Here is a 17,194-nt window from a genome sequence, read left to right as displayed (position 1 = left end):
CTCTGCACCTCTGTTACCTCATCTGCAAAATGGAGATTAAGACTGTAAGCCCCACGTGGGACATGGACTGTGTTCAACCTTGATTAGCTTGTCTCTACCCCCGTGCTTAATACAGTGCCTGGCACTTAGTAAGTGCTTAACAAATACCATTTAAAAAAAAATAGTTAAAGCAGTATGTGGAGGGGAGCAGTCTACGGATGTCTCTTTACTCCTGGACTTTATAGCCCTGTCATAAATTGCCACAACCATCCCAATGTCTTAGAGACCTTGTGATGGTGAGAAGACTCTTCTCTAGGGGGCCCCTTGAGGGCCAGAGATCAGATCTGATTCCCCTCAGAACACACCACCGTGTATTATTTCTCACTGCTCAGTACAGTGCTCTGCACAAAGTAAGCACTTAACAAATGCTGTTGCTACTATGTGGATTTCCAGCTTCTGCCCACCCTTTATACGATTGATTGAATGAATGGGGGGCTTCACTCCCCTGGCGTCAGGTGGGAATGGGAAGTCTTTTTTGTGTTGGTGCTTGCAGCACATTTTTTCACTTTTCGCTTTTACCGCTTTGTCTCATTTTCTGGAAGCTTCTGCTCCCTCCTGTCTGAGTTACAGTGCACCCTACTGGGGCCTCTGTCACAACTGCCTCCCAGGTTCCTGTTGCTACGCTGTCTTATCCGAGGCTTTGTTTTACAGCATTTCTGAGTACTTTTTTTAGAAAGCTGACCACCATCCTGCCGCAATTAATCTATGTTTTAGGTTGATACATAGAATGGTATTTCTGAAATCCAGTAACTCGATGGTAAAAAAAAAAATGCACGACTCACCTTGCAAATTCTTTAAAGTAGGTGGTGAAGATATGATTTTTTTCAGTTATAAATTGAAACTGGTTGAGTGAGAGAGGAGACACAGTAGGAAATTTATCTTTTTTCTGGGACTCTTTCAGGACCTTATTTGTTATGCTAGAAGTTCCTCACCTTCATATCACCACTGGCCAGTGGGCCTATTCTTGCTGGTCCGTGACATTAGCATGTCCTGGCTCCAGCCTTGGTAGGGGCTTTGGGGTTCGTTCATTCATTCATTCAGTCGTATTTATCGAGTGCTTTCTTTGTGCAGAGCACTGTACTAAGCGCTTGGGAGAGTGCAATACAACAAGAAACAAATTCCCTGCCCACAACGAGCTTACAATCTAGAGGGCGAGACGGACATTAATATAGATAAATAAATAGTTTCTGGCTCCTAGCCATGCCTCTGAACTTCTCTCAGTACACTCAGTTCTGCCATAACATGCTGTCTTCACTATACATCGTGACCAGAATGTCGTTGGGGAACCGGGGAACCTTCAACCAACGAGAGTTGGTAGAAGCAATCCCTGCCCTCAAGAAGTTTACAGACTATAGGGGAGGCAGACATTAAAATGAATTACAGATAAGGGAAATAGTAGAATATAAGGAAATGTACATAAGTGCAATGGTACTGGAGTGAGTGTCAAGTAGAAACAGCACAAAAGAGCCCAGGTCTGGGACTCAGAGGACCTGGGTTCTGATTCTGGCTCTGACAATTACTTGCTCTGTGACCTTGGGCAAGTCACATCTTCTCCATGCCTCGGTTTTCCTGTTCTCCCTCCTACTTAAAGGGGTGAGCCCCATGTGGGACGGGGACTGCGTCCAACCTAATTAACTTGTATCTTCCCCAGCGCTTAGAACAGTGATTGACACGTAGTTAGCACTTAGCAAATACCATAAAAAGGGGTGCACAGCCAAGTGCCTAGGCGGTGGAGAGGGGAGGACGCTTAGGAGAAATGAGGGCTTAGTCAAGGAAGGCCTTTTGGTGGAGATGTGATTTTAGGGGGGGGGGGGTGTATAATAATTATTATTATTATTATAATATTTGTTAAGCGCTTACTATGTGCCAAGCACTGTTCTGAGCAATTGCACTGTCAGCTACTGCAGGACAATCGCTCTTTGGGCCACCAGACCCCACCCTCCAGGAGTCCCATGGGGAGAGTCAAAAGTGCCAATTTGGACTCTGGCAGCAAGATCTAGAACTCAGGGTTGCCCGGAGAAGCTGGAATAAAGCAACAGCGAAAGATTGAGTAAGGCAAGTTGGGGGAGCTGGCAGTAGCGGCGGCTCTGCTTGGCTGCTGCTGTCACTCACCACCCTAAACAAACTTTGCCTGGCTCCATGCCTAGCTAGCATGCCTGTGTGTGTCTGCCAGTGTGAGTGTGTTTGTGCCTGTGCCCTAGGCACCAACTTCATAGAGCGAGAGGGGCTATCCCGCTCATAGTCTTGGCACCGTTAGCTCCACCTTCACAGCTTTTCGGGCAGGGCAAACCGCCACAGGAAACCTACCCTGCCCCTTGAGCTGGAAAGAGACCAGAGGTGGAGCCAAGATGGCAGCGTAGCCTCTTATAATAATAATAACTGTTATTATGATGGTACTTAATAATAATAATAATAATGACATTTGTTAAGCGCTTACTATGTGCAAAGAACTGTTCTAAGCACTGGGGAGGATACAAGGAGATCAGGTTGTCCCACGTGGGGCTCACAGTCTTAATCCCCATTTTACAGATGAGGGAACTGAGGCACAGAGAAGTTAGGTGACTTGCCCAAAGTCACACAGCTGACAAGTGGCGGAGCCGGGATTAGAACCCATGACCTCTGATTCCCAAGCCTGTGCTCTTTCCACTGAGCCACGCTGCTTCTTGTTAAGCGCCTACTATGTGCCAAGCACTGTTCTAAGCACTGGGGTAGGTGCATGTTAGAAACAGTCCCTGTCCCACATGGGACTCACACTCTTAATGTCCATTTTACAGATGAGGGAACTGAGGCCAAGAGATGTGAAGTCACTTGCCCGAGGTCACAAAGCAGACATGTGGCAGAGCTGGGATTAGAACCCAGGTCCTTTGGACTCCCAGGCCCGTGCTTTGTCCACTAGGCCACACTGCTGTACCTCTATTTTATCATCTGTAAAATGGGGATCAAAAACCTACTTTCCCTCCCTCTTAGATTGTAAGCCCTGTGTAGGGCAGGGACTGTGTCCAATCTGATTATCTTGTATCTACCCCAGGGCTTACCCATTGTAAGTGCTTAATAAACACCATCATATTATTGTTATTGTTAGTAATAACAATAATAATAATTAGCACATCTCTAAGGTGATGGACATTCCCCATTATATCCCAGGCTAAAGGAGAAAGTTTTATTCTTTACTTTTGTTACTTGTAGTGGTGTCATAAACCATTATTAAGTAAATAAGCAATATTAAACTGAGGACAAATAAATTGGGGAAAAAATCACTTTGATTTGGTTTATTTTCATTTACATATTGCCCTATTAATGGAACACAATCGACATTAGGTGAGATTCTTGGGCACTATTATTTATTTTTTCAAAGTTTTTTGCTTCTCTTTTAAGAGAAAGCCAGGAAACCCACACCCTGCCTCAAACGGAAAATATACAGGGAAAGAAACTTTGTGTAGTCCATATCGTGTCTGAAAAGGTGTTAGAAATGTGACTGAAATGAATAATTAAGAAATCCTATAGCTTGGGAATTCCTGTAGTCTCTTGTTTCTCCAAAGATGGGCAGGCGAAAGGTCTGCCATCTCTTGGCATGGTGTCTGCCTATAGATTCCTGGAATCACGGCATTGAAAAAGGCATTAAGAATGCCTGTTGATCAGTGGCTCAGTCCTTTCCCTTGAAAGCTAGTAGGAAAGTCCCTATTTACTTTCCCCAGCGTATTCTTGCAGCCTGGGGAGACAGCGCTTAGAACCAAACCCCTAACCAAATTGTTCATTTTGATTGACTTTCATTCATTCAATCATATTTATTGAGCGCTTATTGTGTTCAGAGCATGGTACTAAGTGCTTGGAAAGTACAATATGGCAATAGAGAGAGACAGTCCCTGCCCACGAGGGGCTTACAGTCAAGCGGGGGGAGACAGACATCAAAATAACTAAACAGGCATCACTATAAATAAATAGAATTATAGTGAATAGCACTTATGCATAAGTGCTGTGAGGCAGAGGGGGATGAACAAAGGGAGTGAGTTGAGGTGATGCAGAAAGGAGGGAGAGCTGAGGAAAAGGGGCTTAGTCTGGGAAGGCCTCTTGGAGGAGATGCACCTTCAGTAGGACTTTGAAGGGGGGAAGAGCTATTTGGCGGATTTAAGGAGGGAGGGCATTCCACCATGGTATCAAGTTTCTCCCAAGTTCTCCCTTACAGATTGCCACTAGGTACGGTAAAGTAGGACAGATTTAGGGGTTGGGAAGTATTTGAACTCTCTTTGGTTTTGCCCCTAATTATTGGGTCTCCTCCCTAACTCCATCGAGATTGTGCCCACTGTTAAACCTGGTCAGGGCTCCGGCAACTATGTCTTCTTTTTCCCTCACCCCTACGTGATTATCTTTACCCCATAGCGACTAGGGTCTGTTCCTTTGCTTGACACATGATGAACCATTCCTCCCTTTCGTGTGTTTGTGTGTCCACATGATGTCATGTCAATACCGTGCGTCTGGGCTAATGCTTGTGACACCATTCATTCATGCATTCAATTGTATTTATTGAGCAGTTACTGTGTGCAGAGCACTGTACTAAGCGCTTGGAAAGTACAAGTTGGCAACATATAGAGACGGTCCCTGCCCAACAACAGGCTCACAGTCTAGAAGGGGGAGACAGACGACAAAGCAAAACATGTAGACAGGTGTCAGATACATCAGAATAAAAAGAATTATAGCTATATGCAAATCATTAATAAAATAGAGTAGTAAATATGTACAAGTAAAATAAATAGAGTAATAAATATGTACAAATATATACAAGTGCTGTAGGGTGGGGGTGGCGATGGAGAGGGAAGAAGGAGAGGAAAAAGGGGCTCAGTCACCATGTGTGTCTTCTTGTCTGGCATCGCTGAAGGCCATCCGTGACTACCTTAGTGTCCGAGGGTATTGAGAAGAAGAACAAAAATGTGCTCAAGACCATCTGCAGTGAAGAAAAGATTCAGCGTGTGAATGATTGGGGATATAGATAGCATTGTGTGTGAGGGAGAGGTGGAGCTTGCTGGTTGTCGGTTTGGAGACCTCACTGTCCGTGAAGCTTTTGCAGCGCCCCGAAAAGTGGGTTCCTACCAGATGGCAAATAACCTTTCCTGAACCTCGTCTGTGACAACTGCCTGTTGTATTTGAGTGTTGGGCCATCCATCACTATCCTTAGCACTTAACTCTGCACCCAATTCTCCTATAACACAAGGGGTGCCTTCTGCTCTGCACATAGTAAACGCTCAGTAGATACCATTGGTTGATTTCCTAAACCCTTGTTTCCGCTACTTCATCTCCCTTCTGTGTCACCCTTGCACTTGTATTTGTTACCCTTTATTCGCCCCGCCGCCCTTCTTTCTGCGTCCGTAATTCATTTTAATGTCTGTCTCCCCCTCTAGACTATAAACTCCCTGTAGGCAGGGAACGTGTCTACCAAATCTGTTGTTTTGTAGTCTCCCAAGTGCTGAGTACAGTGCTCTGCACACAGTAAACGTTCAACTCTACCCCAGTGCTTAGTACAGTTCCTGGCGCCCAATAAATACCCCTGGTTGATTGCCACACCTCATGCCAGTACTCAGATATTCAGCCTATGCACGAGCAATTTTTTTGGTAGTGCAGCATACTGAGCACATGCAGGCTCACACCATCAGCATTCGATTGTAAGCTCGTTGTGGACAGGGAACGTGTCTGTTTATTGTCACATTGTACTCTCCCAATCACTTAGTGCTCTGCACACGGTAAGTGTTCAATAAATGGGATTGACTGAATGAGTGAATGATCCAAGATGCCGATTTGAAAACACATGTTTTGGCAGAACTGAGTGAATACTGGGTTTGCATACTCCCCTCCTCTTATTTATTCAGTTTCCATACTTTCGTTATTATCAGTTGTGTCTCTAGTTTTCCTTATCCTTCCACTGAATGCAAACAATTTATGTCTGCCTGTCTCCCTCATTAGATTGTCAGCTCCTCCAGGATGGTGACAGTGTCTTCCGGCTCTTTCGAACTCTTGCAAGCATTTAGTACAGTATATTCTCCACACCACAGTTGCTCGATAAATATTACTGAATGAATAAAAAAAAACTATCAGGTGTCTGCCGGAAAATTCTAAGTCCTGAACCTGCCGGCGTAGCCTTGTTCGTATTTATGACATAACCTTTCTTTCCTGTCTCTTCCTTTTATCTCCCTTTCCCCCCGACTTATTTTCTTTCCACTGTCCCATCATCTCTTGTTGTTGGGAGCGTTCCAGTTCTAGGCGAGTGCTTCATTTAAGGGTTTATGAGAGAGTGATTAAATGCACTGTCATGGGCCCATATGCACACACGAGTGATCGCTGTCAAAGTAAAATAAGAATTCTTTACATAGCAATTTTGAAAACTTCACGTTTCATTCTGCTGCTGTATTTTAAAAAATTCTTTGATTCATTTGCATGGGATAAATAACATTTCTTTGCTGCAGCTTCTCATCTGGTCACACATTCTCTGGGTAGGAGGCATTAATCATGATTCAGATATTAATAAAAACAAATCTTGGCTGATGCTAACTATCTGATTTCCTTTTTTTCCATTTTATTTTATTTTCCTGCACATATTTCTTTAGCTTGAAATGGCGATTGAAAACCTCCAAAAAAATGAAGGGATTACATCACACAAAAGCAGTTTACTCAACAGCCATGTAAGTTAATGTCTAACTTTTCAATCTTATCCTTGCATTCCATGTAGTATTCAGGGATATTTTATAAACCACTGACATGGGACTGGAAGTAGCATAAGTCTTCTTTTAGCTATTTTTCGAGAGCAGTCCTTTAAAAGAAATAGGAGTGGGCAAAATTTTATAACCAACTTAAATTTATTGAAACTTAAGTGGATAATAATAATGACATTTATTAAGCGCTTACTATGTGCAAAGCACTGTTTGAACGTTGTTTCTTTCCACATCATTTTGAATGCATTATTATGGAAAAATTTAAAGATTCCTTGATAAGTGTGTTGAGAAGTTGCTCCATTTTCCCTGCCATTATCTCTGCATCATTTTCAGAGATGCTAGTTTTTTCCTTTCCTACAGCAGCAGCATTCCCCAGTGAATTATAACTATTCCTAGCAGAGTTAATAGCACACAGAGGGAGATATAATAGGGAACTTACCGGTAAACTACCTCTTTAAGGAAAAGAAAAGGAGCTTTGATTCTGTTCACTGTCCTCAGCTTTCCCAAGCACTAAAGGAAGACTCTCCTTATAATAATCATAATAATAATAATGGCATTGATTAAGCGCTTACTATGTGCAAAGCATTCATTCATTCATTCAATCGTATTGAGCGCTTACTGTGTGCAGAGCACTGTACTAAGAGCTTGAGAAGTACAAGTTGGCAACATATAGAGACGGTCCCTACCCAACAGCAGGCTCACAGTCTAGAAAGCACTGTAAAATCCCCATTTTACAGATGAGGTAACTGAGGCACAGAGAAGTTAAGTGACTTGCCGAAAGTCACACAGCTGACAATTGGCGGAGCCGGGATTTGAACCCATGACCTCTGACTCCAAAGCCCGGGCTCTTTCCACTGAGCCATGCTGCTTCTCTGTCCTGAGGACAGACAAATTCTGTTTGGCATTTTGATGAGACAGATAAGTATCAGTTCTAATTTGTCTTTTCTGGCTGAATGACCCTTAAGTGGGGAATAAATTTCTTTCTGAGCTAAAAAATGAAAAAATAAATAGTAAAAATAATTACCCTCATTCAAATTGACCCCTCTAATTGCTGTCCAGAGCCATCCTCATAGTGGGGTGATGGATGAGCCCCAAGGGTGAACCCTTGAGCAGTAAAGTGAAGCAGTGCCAGGAAGGGGAAGCAGTGTGGCCTAGAGGATAAAGCTCGGGCCTAGGAGCCAAAGGACCTGAGTTCTATTCCCGGCTCCTCCACTTGTCTTCTGGGTGACCCTGGGCAAGTCACTTCACTTCCCTGGGCCTCAGTTTCCTCAGCTGCAAAATGGCGATTCAACACCTCTTCTCCCTCCTACTTAGACTGTGAGTTCTATGTGGGACAGAGACTGTGTCTGACCTGACGAATCTGTATCTACCCCAGCGCTTAGAACAGTGCTTGACACATAGTAAGCGCTCAACAAATGCCATTTAGAAAAAGAAAAAAGGGAGTGACTGTGGTGCAAACAAACTCAGACCAATAAATTCCTCTTCGTTTATAAGATAGAGGCTCTTATTTTTAAAGAACAGCTATGGAATAAATGTAGAGTTTAATAACTAAAAGAGACAAAAGTAGATAAAATTATACAATCACATAATTTGTGGGAATTAGAGAACAAAGGTACTTCAGCTTGCTATTTAAATAAAAAATCACCAAGTATTCCCAAGAATACTTGTTGCAGAAACCAAATTATTTTTGAGAGTGAACTGCACAAGGGGAAGCCTTTAGAAGGACCCAAGCCACAGAGTGGCAGCTCTGTCTGGTGAAAATAAAAATGTCCATGAAAATATGCATTATTCCCTTGTCTCTGTGAATGCAAATTAGCTTCTAATTGCCTAAAACTTTCCTCTTAAAGCCTTGCTTTCTTTGGTTGCTTTCTTACTCATTTGCTTTTCTATGCTTCGTTTTGAGAGGGGGGAAAAAAAAGCAATTCTATTTCATGTTTAGGCTTTCACCCCAACATTTCGTATTAGGTTTTTCTTTTCCAGGAATTGATTAAATACCATTATTCAGGGGTTCTTCCTGTGAGAAAGGAGGTTATGCATTTTGCAGGCTGGTTACTAGAGAAACTGGATTGCTAGAGTCCTCCGGTTTGTTTTTGGGGCGAATATGGGTAGGTTATCGTCTACTCACCTGGGCGGTCTGGAAATCCAGGTCCCTCCCCATTGTCTGGAGTCACTCCATGAAAAAATGTGGGAATACTGTTCTGAGCAACAGCCACCCCAATCCACTGCAACCACAAATTCTGGACTCCCCTGGCTTTCCGGTGAACAGAGTGCTATGTGGACCACGGTTGCTGCTTCTGCCTCTCTGGATTGGGAAGGTGGCCCTGGCCTGGCCTCTGGACCTCCCTGAAGCAGGGTTGGCAGGGGAAGTTGTGGGTAGCATGTGCTGAGGGAGGTGAGAGGTTAGATAAATGGAGCCCTAGTCAGGAGTAGCAGTCTAATACCTTTTGGAGAGCTGGTTCGTCCACTTGTTGGCACCTACTGCATGCAGAAAGCACTGTACTACTACTACTACCACTACTACTACCACTACTACAATTACATAACAGTTATGGTATTGAGTGCTAAGCAGCATGGCCTAGTGGATAGAGCATGGGCCTGGATTCAGAAGGATCTGGGGTCCAAACCCAGCTCCGCCACTCATCTGCTGTGTGTCCTTGAGCAAGTGACTTCACTTCTCTGTTCTTCAGTTACCTGATCGGCAACATGGGGATTAAGACTGTGAGCCCCATGTGGGACGGGGACTGTGTCCAACCTGATTAGCTTGTGCTCAGTACAGGACATGGCACGTAGCACTTAACAAATACCATAATAATGTGCTAAGTCCTGGGGTAGATGTAAGATGATCAGCTTGGACACAGTCCCCGTCCCACATAGGGCCCACAGTCGTGAGAGTTAGGGAGAGAAGATACTAGGCTCTGAGGAGAGTGGCGAAGAAAGTAGAATACCTACTACTCACTGTCCTTGAGTTTACAACCCAATATTGTAATACTGTACAACCCTCTGTCCAAGGGACAGAGAATCCAAAGAACATGGCGATGGGGCCAAAAAAAAATGAACCCGGTCATAATGAAAGATGAGGTCAGGGAGTTTAAGAAAAAGGCGCTAATCAAATCACTCGATCAGTGGTATTTACTGAGCACTTACTGCTTGCAGACCACTGTACTAAGTGCTTCGGAAAGTACAATTGATGTCTTGATGCCTGTTTACTTGGACTGATGTCCGTCTCTCCCCCCACCCAGTCTGTGAGCTCACTGTGGGCAGGGATTGTCTCTCTTTATTGCTGTGCTTTCCCAAGCATTTAGTACAGTGCTCTGCACACAGCGCTCAAATAAATACCAGTGAATGAATGAATACAATTCAGTAGAGTTGGTAGACACAATCCTACCCACCAGGAGCCTACAGTCTCCAGGGGGAGAATAAGTGAAGACCCCATGATCAAGAGGTTTAATTTTATTTCAGAGAGAATTAGAAGTGATCGTAGAGTTTCTAGAATTGTGTGTGGGGTGGGGGGGTGATCAGTATTGGGTGCTTGATGAGGTGTGAACTTTCACACACTACTGACCATGTTTTCACACCCAAGTCAGCACCTTACTGGGCATAACTACCACATCCAGCTGAGCAGTAGCTGTCTAGGTTCAAGGCAGAGGACTCTGTACCCACTTCTCTCCCACCTAACTGAGTAATGGTCATAGCAACAGGGATGGGGTGTGTGTGTGTGTGTGTGTGTGTGTGTGTGTGAGAGAGAGAGAGAGAGAGAGAGAGTGTGTGTCTCTCTCTTCTCCCCTCCTTCTCCCCGTATATGTGTATATAATAATAATTATGGTATTTGTTCAGCGCTATGCATCAGGCACTGCAGTAGGCTGTGGGATAGATACAAGCAAATCGGGATGGAAACAGTTCCCGTCCCACATGGGGCTCACAGTCTCGGTCCCCATTTTCCAGATGAGGTAACAGGCCCAGAGAAGTGAAGTGACTTGCCTAAGGTCAGACAAATGGCAGAGCCAGAATTAGAACCCATGACCTTCTGACTTCCAGGCCTGTATTCTATCCACTAGAGTGTGTGTGTGTGTGTGCACGTGCACATATATATGTGAGGTCCACAAAAAAAAGGGGGGGGGGGGAATCAAGTCACAGCGGCACAGCACAAGGGGTTTATTATTGCAGTACTAATTCAGACATGTATGGGTGAGGACAGACAGAGTCTGTTGCCCCCAAAATGAGTTTAACCTCATCACCCTCAAGTGGGAGAGGCAATTAGTTGTGGTCCATGGTGGGCGTGGTGTTCCCTCACATCATCAACAAGATCCAATTAAATGTCGGTGCTCTTGATCAGATGATCCAGTGGGTCCAATCATCATCAATCGTATTTATTGAGCGCTTACTGTGTGCAGAGCACTGTAGTAAGCGCTTGGGAAGTACAAATTGGCAACATATAGAGACAGTCCCTGCCCAGCAGTGGGCTCACAGTCTAAAAGGGGGAGACAGAGAACAAAACCAAACATACTAACAAAATAAAATAAATAGAATAGATATGTACAAGTAAAATAGAGTAATAAATATGTACAAACATATATACATATATACAGGTGCTGTGGGGAAGGGAAGGAGGTAAGATGGGGGGATGGAGAGGGGGACGAGGGGGAGAGGAGGGAAGGGGCTCAGTCTGGGAAGGCCTCCTGGAGGAGGTGAGCTCTCAGTAGGGCCTTGAAGGGAGGAAGAGAGCTAGCTTGGCGGATGGGCAGAGGGAGGGCAGTCCAGGCCCGGGGGATGACATGGGCCGGGGGTCGATGGTGGGACAGGCGAGAACAAGGTACGGTGAGGAGATTAGCGGCGGAGGAGCGGAGGGTGCGGGCTGGGCTATAGAAGGAGAGAAGGGAGGTGAGGTAGGAGGGGCGAGGTGATGGACAGCCTTGAAGCCCAGGGTGAGGAGTTTCTGCCTGATGCGCAGATTGCTTGGTAGCCACTGGAGATTTTTGAGGAGGGGAGTAATATGCCCAGAGCGTTTCTGGACAAAGATAATCCGGGCAGCAGCATGAAGTATGGATTGAAGTGGGGAGAGACACGAGGATGGGAGATCAGAGAGAAGGCTGATGCAGTAGTCCACACGGGATAGGATGAGAGCTTGAATGAGCAGGGTAGTGGTATGGATGGAGAGGAAAGGGCGGATCTTGGCGATGTTGCGGAGATGTTGCGCATGTTGCGGGTCCAATCAAGTGTAGCTGCACTTTTCTTAACTGACGACAGGTGAGGGTGTAGCTGAAGCATGACTAAGGAAAACAAGCTAGATTAAATGCAAAATGGAGTCTGAAAACAAAATGGAGGATGGCTGGTTAAGAGTTCATTTCCACATTCGTATATAATAATAATGATGATGGTATTTGTTAAGCGCTTACTATGTGCCAACCACTGTTCTAAGCGCTGGGGAGGAATACAAGGTAATCAGTTTGTCCCACGTGGGGCTCACAGTCTTAATTCCCCATTTTACAGATGAGGGGACTGAGGCTCAGAGAAGTTAAGCGACTTGCCCAAAGTCACACAGCTGACAAGTGGCGGAGCCAGGATTAGAACCCATGACCTCTGACTCCTAAGCCCGTGCCCTTTCCACTGAGCCACACTGCTTCTCATTTATGTATATGAGCATATATATGTATATGTATGTGTGTGTGTTTATATATATATATGCACACTTTGGGCTCGGAGAAGTCGCCCAGTGATTGGTACAATTGATGCATCTCACTGAGTCATGATGTACTAACTAGACGACGGCATAACAGGGTCTGCCACTGAAAAGACTGCACCAAGACGGAACGCAGACCGAACTCACTTGCCTGCTGTATGACCTTGGACAAGTCACCTCATTTCTCTGTGCCTCAGTCACCTCTTCTGAAAAATGGGAATTAATACTGGGAGCCCCGTGTGGGACATGGAGCGTGCCCAACCTGATTAGCTTATATCGACCCCAACGCTTAGTACAGTGCCTGGTGCAGAGTAAGCACTTAACAGGTACCATAAAAGGCAACAGCAAAAAAAACCTTCTTAACTCAAGTGTTTGGCCTAACTGGCAGTGGGCAATCTTGCCTTGTGCTGCCACTGTGCTACCTCCCTCTCCACCCTCATCCAAACTGAATGTCTGTGGCGCGAGTTGCCACCTCTTTAGCCTTGACTAAGCTTTTGAGAGTTGGCGAGTGGCGTGGCGGCAATTACCCGATTTATTTGAGAGCCATGCTTACCTTTTCTGTCTTGGTTTGGAAAAAATCGTGGCGCCCAAGTGATTTAAAGCTTAAGTTTCTAGGCTCTGCAAGGTTGGAAGTGGGCCTGAGGCTGGCTGTCCAGAAGCTACGGGTGGGAAGTAGACCATAGTCAGTGTGCCTGCTGGCCAGACAGAGTTCAGAGCTGCAAGGGAACAAGGTGAACTGGAGGCACGGAACCGATTTCTGACCATAGAATGGACCCCGAGGAGTGACGACGGCTAGAATGGGTTGTGGAGTGGTGAGTGGGGGGGCAAAACCCAGCTGGCAATCATCAGTTGGCATGCAGAGGGTTGTTAGAGAGCCTTAGAAACAGCCCCGGAGTTGCCCTTTAACTTTGAAGGACCCTGAATGGGACTCAGAGAGAAAGGAAATTACAGACAATCAGCCATTGTTCGTTGCAAACAAATTCTTTAAAAATCCCATCCATTAAACTGAGCGAAGGATGCCTTCCAGCCAAGAACAATACGTTGAAAGTGGTTATTGTTTAAAAGAGCCGCTTGTGTTTAAGCAATTAATTTTGCTTCTGGGTACTTGGTTAATTCGTAGGAGATTATTTCTTGGCTGCTGATTTCCTTAAATGGGGGCTACATGTTGGGTGGGTAACTTTATTTCAGGGAGAAGCAGCATGGCTCAGTGGGAAGAGCACGGGCTTGGGAGTCAGAGGACGTGAGTTCTAATCACGGCTCCATCACTTATCAGCTGTGTGACTGTGGGCAAGTCACTTCACTTCTCTGTGCCTCAGTTACCTCATCTGTAAAATGGGGGTTAAAGCTGTGAGCCCCATGTGGGACAACCTGATTACCCTGTATCTATCCCAGTGCTTAGAACAGTGCTTGGCACATAGTAAGCGCTTAACAAATGCCATTATTATTATTATTATTCATTCATTCATTTATTAATTTTGGACACTATGGGCTCTGTGCTAGTAAGCTGCTTTTCAGCTGGATAGTAAAAGTTCCCTCTCATCACCTGGTGTATTCCTGAACTTCCTTCAGTAATTTGCCGAAAGAAGGTCTCCTTACCCTTCCTGATTTGAAGGTCTGTAACGGGACTCCTGAGCCATTTGAGATTCTCTTGAAGTCAATGAGGCGTGTTTCCTGATAGTTCCTGGAAGCGTACTCTGCAGTTCTCCTCCTACCAACTGGTGTTCCCAGCTCCACAAGTACCCTGCCAGCAGTCAACATTGGAAAAAACTCCACCTGCCACTAGAAAATGGTTAAGGTGGGCTGTTGATTTGAGCACACAGTGACAGTGGCGGCCTGAAAGGTGGAAGATGCGTGTGGGAGAGGAGACAGTGAGCACAATCCCCAACTCCTTGGCCTTCCCTGTCTTTCAATCATTCAATCATTCAGTTGTATTTATCGAGCGCTTACTGCGTGCAGAGCACCGTATTAAGCGCTTGGAAAGTACGATACTGCGATAGAGAAAATCCCTGTGTCTTCTACACTTCAGTCCCACAGCCCTTACGTCCATAGCCGTAATTCATTTTAATGTCTCCCCTAGACTGTAAACTGCTGGTGGACAGGGAAAGTGTCTACCAACTCTGTTGGGTTGTACTCACCCAAGCACCTAGTACAGTCAATCAGTCAATCGATTGTATTTTATCGAGCGCTTACTGTGTGCAGAGCACTATACTAAGCACTCTGGAGAGTACGATATAACAGAGTTACACATCCCCTGCCCGCAAAAAGCTTACAGTCTAGAGGAGTACAGTGTCGTGTTTACGGTACTATTGATTGATTGTAGCGTGCAGCTCCCAAGATCAGGAAATTCAGCTGCCACGGAAAACTAACCAAATGAGTCCTTCCGTGATATTACCTTGGATCTTTTCCCCTTTCTATTCAGAGATTTTCTACATGTAATTTAGATTGTAAGATCCTTGAAGGAACAAGGATTGGGTCTTACTTCTACTTGACTTTCCCAAGCACTCGGTACATTGAGCACCCCTGAAGGTGCTCAGTAAATACTATTGATTAGTTGGCTTCCAGTTTCCATCTATCTTCCGTAGCTTCTGTTTCCCGTCATCCTCATCCTTGAAATTGCTGGTTGTGTTGTACTCTCCCAAGTGCTTAGTGCAGTGCTCTGCACACAGTAAGTGCTCAAAAGATATGATTGATTGATTGATTGCCCTGTGCAGAGTCCCCACAGGGCCTACACGTTGGTTTAACTTTTTCCATAAAGAGCGAGGTTAAAAGACAGGATCAAAAGCCTTAAGTTTATGAGGGCCTAGGTTCCCCAGCTCGCCCTTCCCATTTAATCAGTTTCTTTCTCCTTTTTACTGAAGTTAGGGCCTCTTGAATGAGGACTCAATCAATCAATGAAAGGTGTTCATTGAGTGCTTACTATGTGCAGAGCACAGAACTAATCAATCAATCAGTCGTATTTATTGAGCGCTTACTGTGTGCAGAGCACTGTACTAAGCGCTTGGGAAGTACAAGCTGGCACCATATAGAGACAGTCCCTACCCAACAGTGGGCTCACAGTCTAGAAGGGGGAGACAGAGAACAAAACCAAACATACTAACAAAATAAAATAAATAGAATAGATAGGTACAAGTAAAATAAATAAATAAATAGGGTAATAAATATGTACAAACATATATACATATATACAGGTGCTGTGGGGAAGGGAAGGAGGTAAGATGCGGGGGATGGAGAGGGGGACGAGGGGGAGAGGAATGAACGAATATAGGCCACTCAGTAGATCACTCATTAAAAGTATATATAAGAAAAATAAAGAGAAACAAGCTGAAAAATCTACCAATGGGCATTGATAAGAATAAATGAAAGACGACTAATTCCCAATTATAAATATGAATATGATATAATATGATAAATAATTCCTCATAAATATGAAAAGGGAAAGTCCTGGCTAGGTAACAGGTAAAGATGAATATTCAAGCCGGCAAGTATTCGGTTAAAAACTTCTTTATTGAGAAAGCTCTAGGAAGGCAAGAACAGGGCCTCTCATAGTATACCCGTTATCTCACCCAGTACTCTGCACCCTGAGTACTTGATGTGAGTAAGTGGCGGGGTAGGGGACAGCAGAAGATAAGATGGAAGTGGACGTGAGAAATGGTATGGAGGAGGAGGACTGGAATTAAGAAGAAGATACAAAGTACACAACGGAACATCTAGAGAATCTTTCTGTCAAAACATCAGTGAGCACTCGGGCGAGTACTGTACAGCAGAGTTGCCAGGCACGTTCCCTACCCGCCACGAGCTTCCAGGCTAGAGGATGTGTGGATTGCTGTGCAGTCCCTCCCGCCGTGGTGGAGTGCCAGCCCCGCCACCCAGGAGACCCCTGCGGCTGCCGTGCCCCTCGGCATCGGGCCCCAACCTGCCCTGCCCGCCTTGGCGGGCTGAGAATCAAATGGCAGCGTGGATTTATGTCATTTGTAAAATGCTGGGCTTGGGGTGCTTGTGGCCGCAGCCCCTGTCGGATTCTGAACGGTCCTGCCCGGATCGTGAGGAGCGTGAAATCGTAACCTGTATAGTAACCATTCGTGTCTTTTCATGTTGTTTTCTGGGGCTTTTTGTGTAGTTTTGATTTTTGGTTTGCCTTCCTCGGACGGGAGGGTTTTTTTTCTATGTTTTTGTGATTGGCATTTGTGAAGAACTTACACCGTGTCAGGCTCTGTACTAAGTGCTGGGGCAGATGCAAGTTGATCGGGTTGGATACATAGGGCTCCCAATCTTAATTCTCATTTTACAGGTGAGGTAACGAGGCATAGAGAAGTTAAGAGACTTGCCCAAGGTCACGCAGCAGACATATGTTGCCAATTTGTACTTCCCAAGCGCTTAGTACAGTGCTGTGCACATAGTAAGCGCTCAATAAATACGATTGATGATGATGATGATGTGGTGGTGCTGGAATTAAAATCCAGGTCCTTCTGACGCTAAGGCCCGGGCTCTATCCTCTAGGCCGTGCTACTTCTGTTGCCGATCCTCCCCAGCCCTTATTCATTCAGTGGTATTTGCTGAGCATTTACTGTGTCATGAGCACTGTACTAGGCACTTGAGAGAGTACACACATACATTAGAGGTGGTAGACACTATCCCTGCCCACAAGGAGCTTGCAGTCTTATTCTTAGATTGTGAGCCCTTGAGGACCAGGAACCTTGTTGATTTTTTAATACATGTACTTTTCTCCAGCACTTAGTACGTGACTTGCAAATAGTAAGTGCTTAATAAATGCTATTACTTA

The 17,194-nt window shown here is 45.0% G+C and overlaps 1 protein-coding gene across 4 annotated transcripts in view; it reads left to right on the top strand.

Annotated features, from left to right (window-relative positions):
- Nucleotides 1-17,194, top strand: part of RFX2 (regulatory factor X2) — a 182,068-nt gene that overhangs the window by 104,323 nt on the left and 60,551 nt on the right. For 3 of the 4 annotated variants that reach the window (XM_038740367.1, XM_038740369.1, XM_038740366.1), the window contains one exon: nt 6,633-6,707. The exons of the other annotated variant lie outside the window; for it this stretch is intronic. In XM_038740367.1, coding sequence (XP_038596295.1) covers nt 6,633-6,707 — 75 coding nt within the window. The remainder of the gene's footprint in view (nt 1-6,632; nt 6,708-17,194) is intronic. 4 annotated transcript variants of the gene reach the window in all.

The sequence above is a fragment of the Tachyglossus aculeatus genome, chromosome X1 (assembly GCF_015852505.1).
Source record: "Tachyglossus aculeatus isolate mTacAcu1 chromosome X1, mTacAcu1.pri, whole genome shotgun sequence".
Classification (NCBI taxonomy): domain Eukaryota; kingdom Metazoa; phylum Chordata; class Mammalia; order Monotremata; family Tachyglossidae; genus Tachyglossus; species Tachyglossus aculeatus.
This window is presented reverse-complemented; position numbering and strand designations above follow the sequence as displayed.